Source organism: Ambystoma mexicanum, chromosome 2q (assembly GCF_040938575.1).
Source record: "Ambystoma mexicanum isolate Mex_15411 chromosome 2q, UKY_AmexF1_1, whole genome shotgun sequence".
Lineage (NCBI taxonomy): Eukaryota > Metazoa > Chordata > Amphibia > Caudata > Ambystomatidae > Ambystoma > Ambystoma mexicanum.
Window position 1 is genome coordinate 280,112,392 of NC_090924.1, and position 13,881 is coordinate 280,126,272.

The 13,881-nt window shown below is 45.2% G+C and overlaps 1 protein-coding gene across 8 annotated transcripts in view; it reads right to left on the reverse strand.

Annotated features, from left to right (window-relative positions):
• The window catches only part of TRRAP (transformation/transcription domain associated protein), a 2,065,012-nt gene that overhangs the window by 376,508 nt on the left and 1,674,623 nt on the right, over positions 1–13,881 (reverse strand). For all 8 annotated transcript variants that reach the window (XM_069647248.1, XM_069647247.1, XM_069647244.1 and 5 more), the window contains one exon: positions 13,304–13,439. In XM_069647248.1, the coding sequence (XP_069503349.1) occupies positions 13,304–13,439 (136 nt within the window). The remainder of the gene's footprint in view (positions 1–13,303; positions 13,440–13,881) is intronic.

Genomic DNA, 13,881 nt, shown 5'->3' on the forward strand with positions numbered 1-13,881 from the left:
AAAGTTCAGAAATCACATTAAACTACATGAGAGAGTGGGGAAAAAGGGTCTCACTCTCTCCAGGTTAAGAAAATTAGGTCCTTAAAATCCAGCAAAGTTGCTGGGGGTCTCTAAGGTGAAGGGAATTAGTGCATTTCTGAGAATTCTCCCTAACAGGGCTGATTCAAGAATGGTAGACATTTTACACAATCAGCAACTTCTTAAATCATGTGGAATATGCCACTGTGGACCCCTAGAAGTCAGCGTTGGTAAATGCTACAGACGTACCAATAGTATTAACCATCTAATATCCATTTAAAAAAAGGGTACCCGGCAAAAATCTATGGTCCTCCAGGTGAGTATACAATAATAACAGCAAACAATTGGACCAATAGATGAATGATGACAATGTACTCTGAATTCTTTTTACTTAATTCGTAGAAAAATTATTTTATTTCATCACATACAATTACATAGCAAAATCAATGTCCATAACTAAAAGAGCTCATAGCCTTTGGGGGTCGTCCGCAGCACCACCCTCGACTTGTGGGGACTCAGATAAGGCTGTTTGCAGGATAGGGACTGGTTCTCACCTACCCTCCTGTGAGAGGTGATGGCCACAAGGAAAGCGGTCTTCCACGAGAGGAACTTGAGAGGGGTCTGATGCATAGGCTTGAAGCCTCGTCAGCACCACATGGAGTTCTCACGCTGGGACAGGAGCCTTCACCGGCGGGAAAGATTGAAACAGTCCTTTGAGAAACTCCTTGACGAGACAAGTGGGATCAAAGAGAAGATCTTCCGGGAGATCTGGTGTAGCAGGAGATAGCCGCCAGATGCACCTCGATAGAGGCGTGCGCCAGTCCCGCCTTGGCCAAGGACAAGTATGGAAGAATTTGTGGGGCCGTGACCCTCAAAAGGGGTCTTCTTCTGCAACCGGCACCACATAGCAAAATGATTCCACTTGTGACCATAGCACTTATGAGTCGACGACGTTCTGGCCTTGGCAAGCTCTCTGCAGTCTGCTGGCAACTAGTATCCTCCAAACTCTACGGCGGTAGGGGCCAAGCCCTACGGTTCAGCGATCCTGGGTTGTGATGCAGGATTGCACCTCCTTCTCAGGTGAGCAGATCTGCCACCACCGGCAGCTTGACCGGAGGCGACGCTGAGAAGGTCCGGGTCCCAAATCTGCCTCGGCCACGCCATGGAGACGAGTGTCCTCCTGCATCAGCACTGTGAGTTGATGATGACTCACAGCAGGAGAGGTAACAGAGGGAATGTGTACAGAAACAGGCCTTCCCAGGGGAAGGAGAACGTGTCCCCCATGCTCCCCGGTTGGTGGAATCTGCTGGCAAACTTCTGGCATTTGGAGATCGCCGCTGTCGCAAACAGATCTATCTGGGCCCTGCCCCACTTGATGAAGATGCGGTCCACCTGGTCCTGCCAAAGTTTCCACTCGTGGCAGCAGCGCATTTCCCTGCTGAGGGAGTTGGCGATGGTGTTCTTGACTCCCATCAGGTGAAAGGGGACGAGGAACATCTCTTGTCTGACAACCCAGTGCCACAAGTCCTGCGCCTCTTTGGAGAGTGCTGGGGATCGAGTGCCCCCCTGCTTCCTGATGTAGAACATCGTGGATGTGTTGTCCGTCAAGATCCTCACCACTTTGCCCTTCAGAGATGCAAGGAATGACTTGAGGGCCCAGAACACTGCCCGCAGTCCGAGGATATTGATGTGAAGATCCTTCTCCTCTGCCTGCCACAGGCCTCTTGTGTGCAGGCCTCCGGTGTGAGCTCCCCAGCCTTCCAGGGAAGCATCTGTGGTGACCGTCTCCTGGTACGGGGGGATTTGGAACCCTGTGCCCCGGGCGACGGAGTGAACGCCCCACCACCGTATCGCCAGACAGAACTCCTTGTCGAGCAGGATCTTGTCCGCGATGCTTTTGGACACCTGAACCCAAAGATCATCTAGGAAATCCTGAAGAGGTTGCATCCGTAACCTGCAGAGCCGGATAAGGTATATGCAAGACGAAATCAAGCCGAGAACCGACATGATGGTCCGCACCGTGGCGGTGCTTCAGTGACAACCATGTTAAACTTTCCCCACAATGGCCGCTACCATCTCCTCCGAGGGCGATGCTAGGCAGGAGACTGTATTGAGTCTGGCTCCTAGGAACAGCACGTTCTGCAATGGCGTCAAGCAGGACTTCAGATAGTTGGAGAATCCCAGATCCGTCAGCAGGTAAACGGTCGTCTCCGTGTGTCCGACGGCCAACTCTCGCAAACTGGCCCGAATGAGCCAGTCGTCCAGGTACGGGTACACGTGTATTCCCCATAAATGCAGATGGCCCGGCAACGGTGCCAAGCACTTCGTGAACACCTAAGGGGCTTAAGGAGAGGGCTGTCATTGGCTGGGTGCCGTATGACCCAGAGTACAGTGATTGGTTTAGAAGTGAAATACAGTTTGTAAGTGAAACAGTTTTTTCTTTTACCAAGGATTCCCAGCCTGATGACAGAGAATATTCATGAGCATGTGAATCCATGCCAGACCCCATGCATGAGTCCAATTTCTGCTTTAGGTCTGTCTTCAAGGACAGGAAATACAAAGACAAGTCTGGATTCCAATCAATCTGTTTAAACACAGACTTTTCCCAAAAGGTTGCCAAAAGCCATTGGTGCGGGTTGTAATCCCCCTTCCCAAACAATTTAGAAGAGGACACTTAGATTCTTTGACCATCTTTAGGTACAATGCACATTTCTTTTTCAATACCCATGCCTTCCAATGAGCTTAATCCCAATTTTAAATGTACCAACTCAATGGGGACTGCTTGAGGTAAATTTAGGATTTTCTGCCAGAACTTACCCTCCATAATTTTTAACCAGCAGTAATCACTCATCCCCATAGTGCCATAAATGTGCTTGTACAGCATGGCGATTCCCAGTACAATATAGCCTAGACTCCACAGCAACTTTTCCAATTAATACTGTTAACATGATGGCTCTTTGACGTTTCCCAGCCGTCAGTATAGTGTACCCTCCCCACCTTGCTCAAGATCCACTCCCAAGTATTTATACTCGTGGACAATTCCACTGTGCCCTTGGCTAGATGAAGCTGAGATTTCTTGCATCCCCTTCCCCCAATGCACATGTATTTTGTCTCATCAACATTCAGGATCAATCCGTTGGCTTCAATATATAGGCACACTTCAAGTGTAGTCCTACACAACCCGACATATGTGTGGTCCATTATTACAAAATGAACCACATATTCAAGCCTCTCTACGTGCGTACCTCCAGTTTTAGGGGGGCAGTTGGGCACGGTTCTTAAGAGTTCTATAAGTCAGTCATATAGAGGTTGAATAGAGTTGGAGTCAGCACTCAGCCCCGTTTCAGCCCACAGTTTGTTGACACTGGGCTCGTGCTGACCCCCTCTCCATTCAACTGCACTTGTACACTTTTTCCATGTGAAGCTGTCTTATGATGTGCAAGAGTCGCTTAGGGACCCCAAAATGTGGGCAATTGTAAAGGCACCAGAACACCAAATAAATCTATCCAAATCATTTCCCAGGATAGGATATCACCTGGCTTAACTCCGGAGGGTGAGATATAGAAAGCGTCAAGCTCTTTAGGCCTAAAACTTAGCCAGAATATTGTATCTTAGGCGTTAACTCTATATTAGTATATAACCTGGGGTACGAAACACCTGGGTTAGGAATACAAGATGCCCAGGGTAGATGAAAGAGGCCATAGTTTAGACTGCTGCCATCAAACCATTGTATTACTAGAAAAACCATTGAATCAATTTCTTTAGTTTGGGTATTCTTAAGGCCATCTGTCTGTGACAAGAGTCACAGTTAAGAGATTTTTTGCAGTGTCAACATACTTTTCAATGAATATTGAAATATATCTCCAGAATATCTGCAGACAGTTTCAGCGATCCCGACGTATTATTCAGCTGGCCTTTTTTAGTCTCGCTCACTCATGTTGCTTTTGGGTCACTGGTTAGTTCTGAATACTACCACGGTAGAGAGACCCTGTCTCCCATTGAGGAGCAGTACTAACTCCCTATTGGAGAGTACTGAAGAGAACCTTGTTTGCCCTTTCTTTTTACTTTGAGGGCTTTTTTCCCTAACCATCGTAGCCCCGTGACACAGTGTTGTACCTTATTTTACACCTGGTACCTAGTGGTGCCTTATTTGTACAATATTCGGGAGCACTCCAGTACACCTTTATGTTTTACCGCATGACAGCTTTTTGTCCACTACAGTGTTCAAAATGGGTAACCATTTTGCTTAAGCAGTGTCTTTGTGGTTCACCGTCTTTGCTAGTAGTCTTCATCCCAGGCAGGTAGAAAATGGCCATATGTGGTCAAGCTCTTGAAGGGATTTATACAGAGCCCATGAGAAGCCTTTGGTGCGCTTAAAACAGACTTACACGTGGTAAAGAAACTGAAACCCAAATCCATTGCCAGACCAGAATGATGTAATGACTGTACCTGAGCTGGCTATCCATGATGGGACAGCCACTGTTAGGTAAGAATTGGTGCAGTCACACTGTGTGAGACTACACAAGACTAATCTGCTTGGTATTAGGTAACTCACCTTTTGGTATAGGACTGTACTACGAAAGTTGGTAGTGTGACTGAGCAGCCAGGCCTATCTCAAGAGGGGTAAATGTGAGCTGTAGAGCTATACAAATGAAATCCATCAATACAGGTATCCAAGTAACACTTACACTCAAGGTTTCAGTTATAAATAGTAATGTATTTATTTAACATCAGTTTTAAATACACACTTTTTTTTAATTTGCATATAAATGAACATGTTTTATCAAAACAAAATCATATCTTACAAATATCCACTTAAAAAGCATAAAATTTCATTACTGAGTATTCTGTGAAAAAAATCACAGAAGAAAAAAAAAAAATGAGAGCATGAGAACAAGAATGAATGCAATTACTCATATGTCCTCATGTATCAAACAACGGCTCCAGGAATGTAACCATTGCAATCACATGGCTTGTCTTGTTCCCTGCAATCAGAAGTGACCACCATCTGTCCGTTTTTGCTCTGATTTCATTCATGGGCTCCAGTTTCAGATGGGTACATAGAAATTGATCTCTGAGTTTTTTGTCCGGTAGTTGTGTTAAATATTCACAAGTAGTGTCAATTTTTCATGGGTGTCGTGAAATAAGGGCTACCGATTGATATCTGCCCGCTGAGTCTAAAGTATTGATCCAGTCTAGCTCTCTCGGTTTGGTCTTAACCCACACAGGATTCATAAGTAGGACTTTAATTGAACCCACAATTTCTTCCAGGGAGGAACACAATTTTCTTCTCCAGTTCTGCAGCCTTGTGTTTTGGGATGCCATGATTTCTTTGTTTAGCATCTCCAAAATGTCAGGTTGTGCTGATGTAAAGCATTTTCTAAAGAGCCTGAGGGTGTTTCAGAGCACCGTTGATTTTAAAGAGGAAAGACCCAGCTCCCGCCGTATAATTTGAATTGGTGTAGATTGAGGGAGTCCTAAACTTTCCTCCAAAATAGGCCTTGCAACTGAGGCCAAGTTGCTTCTGGAATTGTATGCATTGCCTCCGACCCATAAGTTATTGTTGGCCCCACTTTGGATCTGTAAAAAGTAAGGACCGGTAGGATGGAAAAATGTGCGTACTTTTGGTTCAGGGCGCGAGCTTGACTAGACAGGGCCATGGTTATAGCTCTTAGACGAGAAACCAATAGGGCCTCAGATGCTGTGTCACTGAGCCAGACCCCAAAATACTTGAATGAGCTCACTTGCTCAATATGGTGGCCAACCAATGTCCAAAAAGTGACATTTTTGCCTCTGTTGGAATTCCCAAAGCTCAGGAGCTTGGTCTTTGACTTGTTGATCGCCAGACCATTGGACTTGATGAAAATCTGCAAGGTGTTAAGTTGACGTTGGAACCCCACAGGCGTTTTGTCTACCAAAACTATGTCATCAGCATGGAGTATTCGAGGTAATGGGACGCTACCCACCCTTGGTGGAAAAGTTCTTATTTGGAAGTCAGTATGCTTCATATCGGCCAAGAAGAAATTAAACAGAGCCGGAGCTATTGGGCAGCCCTGCTTATCTCCCCCGGCTGTAGGTATTTCTCCAGATAGAAAGCCAGATTTATCCAATCGGACTCTTAATGCAGTAGCTCGATGCACTGCTTTTATCGGTTCCAAAATTGACTCTGGATAACTCCTCATCTCCAGTTTTGCCCACAGCTTCTGACGGTCGATCTGGTCTAATGCCTGGACCAGATCAACAAAAGCCATGTAGATTTTTGGTTTCCCGTCTTGAACTCAACCCTTTAACATGTTAAGGATAAAGCTGTTCACAGAGGTCCTGATACCCCATAACGAATTCTGTTTGCAGTGGATCATTAGCCCCTGAATCCGCACACCAGATACAAATGTGGTCCAGGATAATGGCGCCGTACAGTTTTCCGATGACATTCAAGAGGGAGATGGGACGATAGTTTTTCGGGTTGTCCAGATTCCCTTTTTTTAAAATGGGAACCACAATCGCCCTCTTTCAAGAACTTGCAATTCTATGTGATGTAAGCATTCTTTAAAAAGGCAATTCTTTGTAAAAGTTCAAGTAAACTTTGAAAATACTTTTCAGAATCAATCAAGCTGGTGAATACTCTTTGGATATGCTCAATACACTTCTCCTACACCCTGAAGTGACTTCAATTACAAGGATAGTATTTGCATTTATATATCACAGCAATATACTTTGGAGTTGCAGAAAGGAAGGGTTAAGGAAAATACCAAAGTCAGAAAAGTTTCTTAAAAAGGTGTGGACAACTGAGTCTAGGTACGCCTTTCCCAGCAGTAACAGTATGCAACACGCTACAACCTATGGCGGGGCAAGCAATGCCAAAGTCAATGGATTTAGAAGAGTGCCTTTAGGGAGGCAGGACAGCCAAAGTCATTTGGGCCAAGTCTAGAGTTTTGATGCACTTCTTGGATAATGTTTTGCACAAAGTCAGATTGTTCAAAAGAAATCACTGAAGACACACAAGCTGTTAGGCCTGTGCAGAGGGGAGTTGAAATCAACTCAGAAAGTTAAGCAAGTGCAAATCTCAAGCGAGACAGTACAACTTCAGGCAAGAAGGTAAGGACCCCCAAACAGTACCTTTGGTTAGAAGAAAAGTGGTCTAGCTGGATGTCGTCTTGCTACAAGCCATGCAGACACTGGTTCCTGAGCCTCAGTCGTGGGGACAAGAAGGACGACGTCTGGAGGGCTCCTGCGGCGGTACTTGGGACGGTCCTCGGCAGCTACAGGCTCTCTTCGATTCAGCGGCACTTTCTGGTTTCAGCGCTTCGCAAACAGCACTGATGTAGAACAAATCTCTGGTTGGACTTTCCTTGCTCCCTCGGTCCTGGACTCTGGCGGGGGGACTCTGGATCAGGATTTCCTGTTTCTGGAGTGTCCTTAGGAGGCTCCTGGAGCTTTTGGCCTGATTTGTTCTGCGGCAGACGTTGCACTCGATTATGGACACTCGACCACAGGCATTGGGCTTCTGCAGCAATGGAGAGGCACAGCAAGTCGAGGAACGCGCCGAAGTGGTGTTCGTCTCAGGGTTAGTTGGTCCCCCTAACCCAAGGGGAGAAGTTATTCCATCCAGAGCTTTTCTGTCGAGGTGAAAAAGGACGTCAGCACAGCAGCAGGGCTTCACTGGGCAATTCAAGGTTCAGGACGTTACAGCGGGCTTCTCTTCACGGTTTTGTCGTCAAATGTTTCTTCCAGTGGTCGACTGACTCTAATCCCAAAACCTTCCCCTTTTAAGCAAGTTTTCCTATTAATGCAGAGCCTAGGCTGTCAATCACTCAGCAGGATGGCTGTCCTTTTAGGACAGTCAGCAGGCCAATCGGTACTGGTTTTGATCAGGCACACCTAGAGACAAAGGACAGGAGTTTCGGGACCCTCCTTCACATCCTGTCCTTCCAGACACACTGCAGCCAGGGGCGGGCTTCAGGGCTGAAGCCCGCCAAAGGCAAAACACACAAAGGGCTCAAACCTGTCTCAACGCACAGAGTAAAAACCCAGAAAGACCTCTCAAACAAAAAAAATGTAGGAAAAAAAAGACAGGGGGCATTTTGACAAAATGGACACCCTTGGCCGCTGTACTGCAGCTGAGGGGGCAGCCTGCGGTAGAAAAGCACAGTAGTAAAAATTAAACCACTGTAACCAGCCATTTAAAGTAGTGAGGGTAACAACAAATTTTACATCAGAAAGTAGGATAAGGGGCTACGAAGTAACCCCCCCAGGCACTCCACATAAGATGGTGTGTGCTGGACCTACAAAAGAAAAAAGGTAAGTAAGATCAATTTCACCTTACTATTCTTGGGAACAGTAGTTCACCCAAGAAAAGGTATTTAAACCTTAAGAGAAATCCAAAGGACTTCTCAGTGACATTGCACTGAGGGTGCTTTGTGTCACAATACAAATAGCAGATGCCTATGGAGTGTGTCAGACTCCAAAAACAGTGAAAACATAAAATTCAAATCAGGGGAAAACACATGAGAGTGAGACAAAGGTCCTACTCACTCAGGAGTTAAAATTAAAAAGTCTGAAGTCCAGAAAAAGAGCTGGGGGTCTCCAAGGTTGAAGGGAATTAGCAGAGAAATGAAAATTAACAGCCACTCAGGGTGTGAATGTCGCAGGTCTCTAAAAGGTGGGCAAGGGACTCCTCTAGTCAAGGTTTCTGGACACAAGGAGGGGATCTGGAGTCATTTTGCAGGTCTACCACTTTAACTGAATACATGAGGCCATAGAGTACTGCCTGGAATCTATTGATGCGACAAGTGCTACCTGGCAAAGCTATGCTCTTTATTGACTAGGGGAGGTCTGCCCTGCCTCTCCCTCCCTTGTGCTAACGGGAACAACTGGCTCACTGTCGTGCACCTTGGTGAAAACCATTGGAAGCCTTAGATCTGTAGCAGGTCTGAACTTTCCAGAGTGGTTACTCTTCAGTATGGGACATCTGTTCTAAGTGATGTACAATGTACATGGTTAACTCTCTGAGGGACACTGACTACAATGCTCTGCTGCTCTCCACAAGGAAGAGGGGCTTTGCTGTAGCTGAAGTCCTTTGTTCACCCTCACAGTCACATGAGCTGGTAAAATAGCTCAGCGGGTTGAGCGCTCGCTGCTGCAATCTGAGCGTGATCTGCAGGTTTGAATCCCGGCAAGGCCAACTCAGCCTTTCATCCTTCCGAGGTCGATAAATGAGTACCCATTTCGGTTGGGTGATAGTGTATGTAAATATGCGCTTTGGATTAAGGCGCTATATAAATAACAAATCATTATCATTAAAGGAATGGTTCGCCCAAAAAATGTTATTGCAAAAAAAGAAAAAAAGATGGGCAATAATAAAAAAAAAGCGATTGACACTTTTTTAAATTTTTAAGTCCCTATGTAAAATTTTGAGAAAATGAAGCTCAAAAGGGAAGCACATGGGGGCATCCATTTTGTGAAATGGATGCCCGCCGCTGTGCTTGCTTTGGCTTTTGCGGCAATAATGAAGGAAAAGCCAGCCAGCTGTAGTAAACAAAAGCTACCACTGGGTGGCTTTTCCTTCATTGGTGCTGGGACTCGGAGGCCACTCAGGACGGAGACCGGAGACTATAGGCAGAAAAGCTGCAGCTGCATCTCGGTAAGTGCTATTTTTCTAATTAAAATAAACACTAGCTGTGGTTTTTTTTCTAAGTTTTCCAGGCTGGAGGAGCCCGGAAAACTTAGAAATAAAACCGCAGCTTTAAAAGCGTTGTATTTATGTTTGCGGTAGCTTTTGAAGCTACCGCAAACATAAATACAACGTTATTGTGTTTGAAAACGCTGTGGTTTTCCTCCGGCTCGGAGGAGCCTGAGAAACTTGGAAAGAAAAACCGCAGCGTTTTTGAAACACAACCGCGTTGTGTTTCTGCTGCCGTGGCTATCACTTTGGGTCTCCGGTGCTCGCGTTTCCATGCCGCAGTGTTTCTGCCTAAAGCTGTTTTCCCATTTGGGCCCCAAATGGGAAAGCAGCTTTAGGCAGAAATACTGCAGCGTTTAGCATTTCAGAAAACAACCACGTTGTGTTTCTTCCTAAAGCTGCTTTCCCATTTGGGGCTTTCGGGCTCCAGCTTTAGGCAAAAACACAACGCGGTTGTGTTTTAAAATGCTGCAGTTTTTCTTTCCAAGTTTCTCAGGCTCCTCCGAGACGGAGGAGCCTGAGAAACTTGGAAAGAAAAACCGCAGCGTTTTCAAACACAATAACGTTCTATTTATGTTTGCGGTAGCTTCAAAAGCTACCGCAAACATAAATACAACGCTTTTAAAGCTGCGGTTTTATTTCTAAGTTTTCCGGGCTTCTCCAGCCCGGTAAACTTAGAAAAAAAAACGCAGCTAGTGCTTATTTTTTAAAAAATAAATAGCACTTACCGAGATGCAGCTGCAGCTTTTCTGCCTGTAGTCTCCGGTCTGCGTCCTCCGAGTCCCGGCACCAATGAAGGAAAAGCCACCCAGTGGTAGCTTTTGTTTACTACAGCTGGCTGGCTTTTCCTTCATTAGTGCCGCAAAAGCAAGCACAGGCGGGCATCTATTTCACAAAATGGATGCCCCCATGTGCTTCCTTTTTTAAATTTTGAGCTTCATTTTCTCAAAATTTTACTTAGGGACTTAAAGTGGCAATCGATTTTTTTTTATTATTGCCCATCTTTTTTTGCAATAACAACGTTTGGCCGAACCATTCCTTTAACATTATCATTGTGAAGAAACTTGCTGTGTCACCAAGGCTTCATCTCTGAAATTAACTTCTGTGACGAATCTGGAGACTTTGTCCATTCTTCCCTAGGGGGAGCCATCCCCTTTGAGGCTAGCGAGGTGAGCCAGTTCAGCAAAACCCTCCCTTACGGGTTTGGTAAAGCAGGACTTTGCTGGGAGTGACTCCCCTTTAGTGGACAATGACTCCCATTCCCATGGAGAACTCCCTATACCCAAGGTATTATCTGCCTATGGGATTAAGAAATACTGACAATACCTCTATGTGTTTGGCTCAAGGTAATGATGAATTTCCAATATACTTGACATCCTGTGATGAACAATACAACCCTTTTGAACATCACAGCAAGAATAAAGAGCCAATAACCGTTGAATGGAGGAGGAGAAATCCAACACTGAGGTGGGACTCAGGCGTGAGAATGTCGGCAAAACGTGGAGCCGTGCAGGCCAGCAGAGCAGGCTGTAGCGCAGAAGGAGACGGATGCGCATCAGAGATGCCGTCCGGCAGACAAGGAAGTGTGCGTGGCACAAGAGACAGAGGCCTTGCGAAGTGAAACGGACCTGGAGGTGCGACTACGTACAGGATGTAGTGGGCCGGGAGCCCGCAAACAGCCACCGAGTCCAGGGATGAAGGGAGGAATGGGTCCCTCTGCTCTCAGACAGATAGCCAACAAAAGGGAGAAAATTGAGACAGGTGGAACGCAAAGACTGCTAGCATCTAGCACGGAAGAGCAGAAAGCTGTGGAGAATGCAGATTTTGCTTATGAGACTGACCCTCACTGGAGCAAACGCCACAATACAGCTGGTACGCTGGTTCCCCAGGTCAGAGGGATGAGAAGAGAGAACGAGCAGTGAAGAGGGAAGGACTGCCCTAGCCCCATTCGGGGGTCACAGAGAGAAGAGAGAGCATGAGACAAGGAGAAGGGTTACAGGAGCCCGAGAAACCCAAGAATCATAAGCCTTGAGAAGGGTCCCAGGGACCCGGGAAAACTAAGAGCCAGAAGGAGAGCAAGGCTCAGGGAAACCCAAAGGAACCACGGGGGCACATAATAAGTGAAGTGAAAATCAGATATCACATTAGCAAAGAGGAACCCAACAGTTGTTTAGAAGTGGGGAAAGATCGAACAAGTTGGTGGAAAAGGATCAGAGAAATATCCCTCCAACTAAAGAAATTTGGACATTTTGTTTTTCCAGGGACTTAAGATTGTTTGTTCGATTTGAGTAACTTTTTATAGACTGACAAGAACTGTTTTCTTTCTTTGAGTGGAACTGCCATTTACTTATAATCATTAGATACAGACCCAGGAGGGATTCCTGGGACAACCAGAGATACCTTTCTGAAGAACCAGGAGTGCAGGGCACTCAACCTATTTTCTTTTATTTTTTGCTAAGTGGTAGGGTCAGTTTAGTGAATAGGTTTGGCCAGAAGACTTTTTTTTTATTTCAACTACAGACAAGAACCTTAGTTTAGTTTTGTTAGGAAGGGAACTCTCTTTTAGAAGTATGGCCAGTGAGGCATTTTCTTTTAATTTAAATAAAACTATGTGCAAACATGTTCTATGGTCCGAGTCCTTCTTTCTGCTTGCCACACTTCCTCACAGGTACTGAAGCAGAGATCCTTTATTGAAAGCCTGAGGTCCAACCTTGTGGCATCCTGAACCGTGAACTTGCAATTGGAGACAGCAACTGTCAACTCAGTGGACCCAGCTGTCAAACAAAGTAATCTCTGCAACCATGGCCCCTGGGCCCCAAACACTGAAACCATTGGTGAGTGCAGTCATCTCCAACTTACTGGAGGTAATTGGGTGTTCTTGGTCTGGGTTTGAAGGGCCAGGCTGTATACTCTTTTTGACAACCCCCTAACCAATCCCCACTAAAATCAATAGGGCCTGAAGTCCTACCCTGCAGCTACCCTTGACTTACCTTTGGTGATGGGACATGGTTAAAGGAATCCTACTGGGGGTCTCCCAAGACATGTGGGATGGTAGCTGCCTTGTTTCACAGGAAACCTGTAAGCGCTGTTGTATGTATGTCAATATCCACACTTGATTATTGCCTTTACACCAAATTAATCATATGGCGAACTTTGGTAACTGTTCTAAAATCACAGAGTATCTACAATTGGCAGGTTAAATTAAACTCATGTTGTACAATTGTTCTTGGATAGGGCTGGATGGCTCAAGATTGTTATTTACCAAGGGTTGGTGTGCCTTAAAATGTTATGACCCGGATACATTCTAACATGGTGTATTGCTTCACAAATGGTTTTTAATTTAAAGTGTGGAATGTGTTCCATGGGGTGGGGCTAACAACCATTGTGTACGTTAACTACACTTTACACCAAGCTCTCTCTCTCCTTGGTCTAAGCCTGGACTTTGATAAGACTTTATGCACCATTAAAAACCTTGAATGTTCCTTAAGGTTGGCTTCCCAGAACTGTACACCAGTAGTGGTTCTGAAAAACGTTCCTAAAACCTACCTTGAATGAAAATAAAGAAAAACAATTATTGCAGCAAAACAAAAGAAATACAATTCTCACCTGCACCAATGCTTCTTTCATGGCAGTCCAATTAGAGACTCTCCAAGCACATTCAAGCACAAGGTAAGGATTGATATGACCTTTGGATTGACCATACTCTGTCAGGGCTTCCCATTGGTTCAATTCTTTTGAGCATCTGTAAGGAAATGAATAAAAGAATCTAAAGGACTATGAATGTACATATTATGTATGGGTGAATATGATAGTCTTGTACAAAATGAAAGACACATTCCAAGTAAACTCTCTAGTATTAAACAGCCAGGCCAAGTTATTTGACACACCAACGTGTTAAACAAGATTGTATGCAGTAACCCCGTGGGAACTACACCAGTCTTGTCCTCTTGGTAATAGGTAACCGACCTATTGGTATAGGTCTGTACTACACACGTTGCCAGTGTGACTGAGCAGACAGACTTATCTCAAGAGGGGTAAATGTGAGCTGTAGCATCAAAATCGACAAATACAAGTATTCAAATAAAACTTGCACTCAAGGATTTCTAGTAAAATAATTATTTATTTAACGGCCAGTTTTAAATAAGCATTCTTTAAAAAGGACAATGTGCAACAATCGAAATACA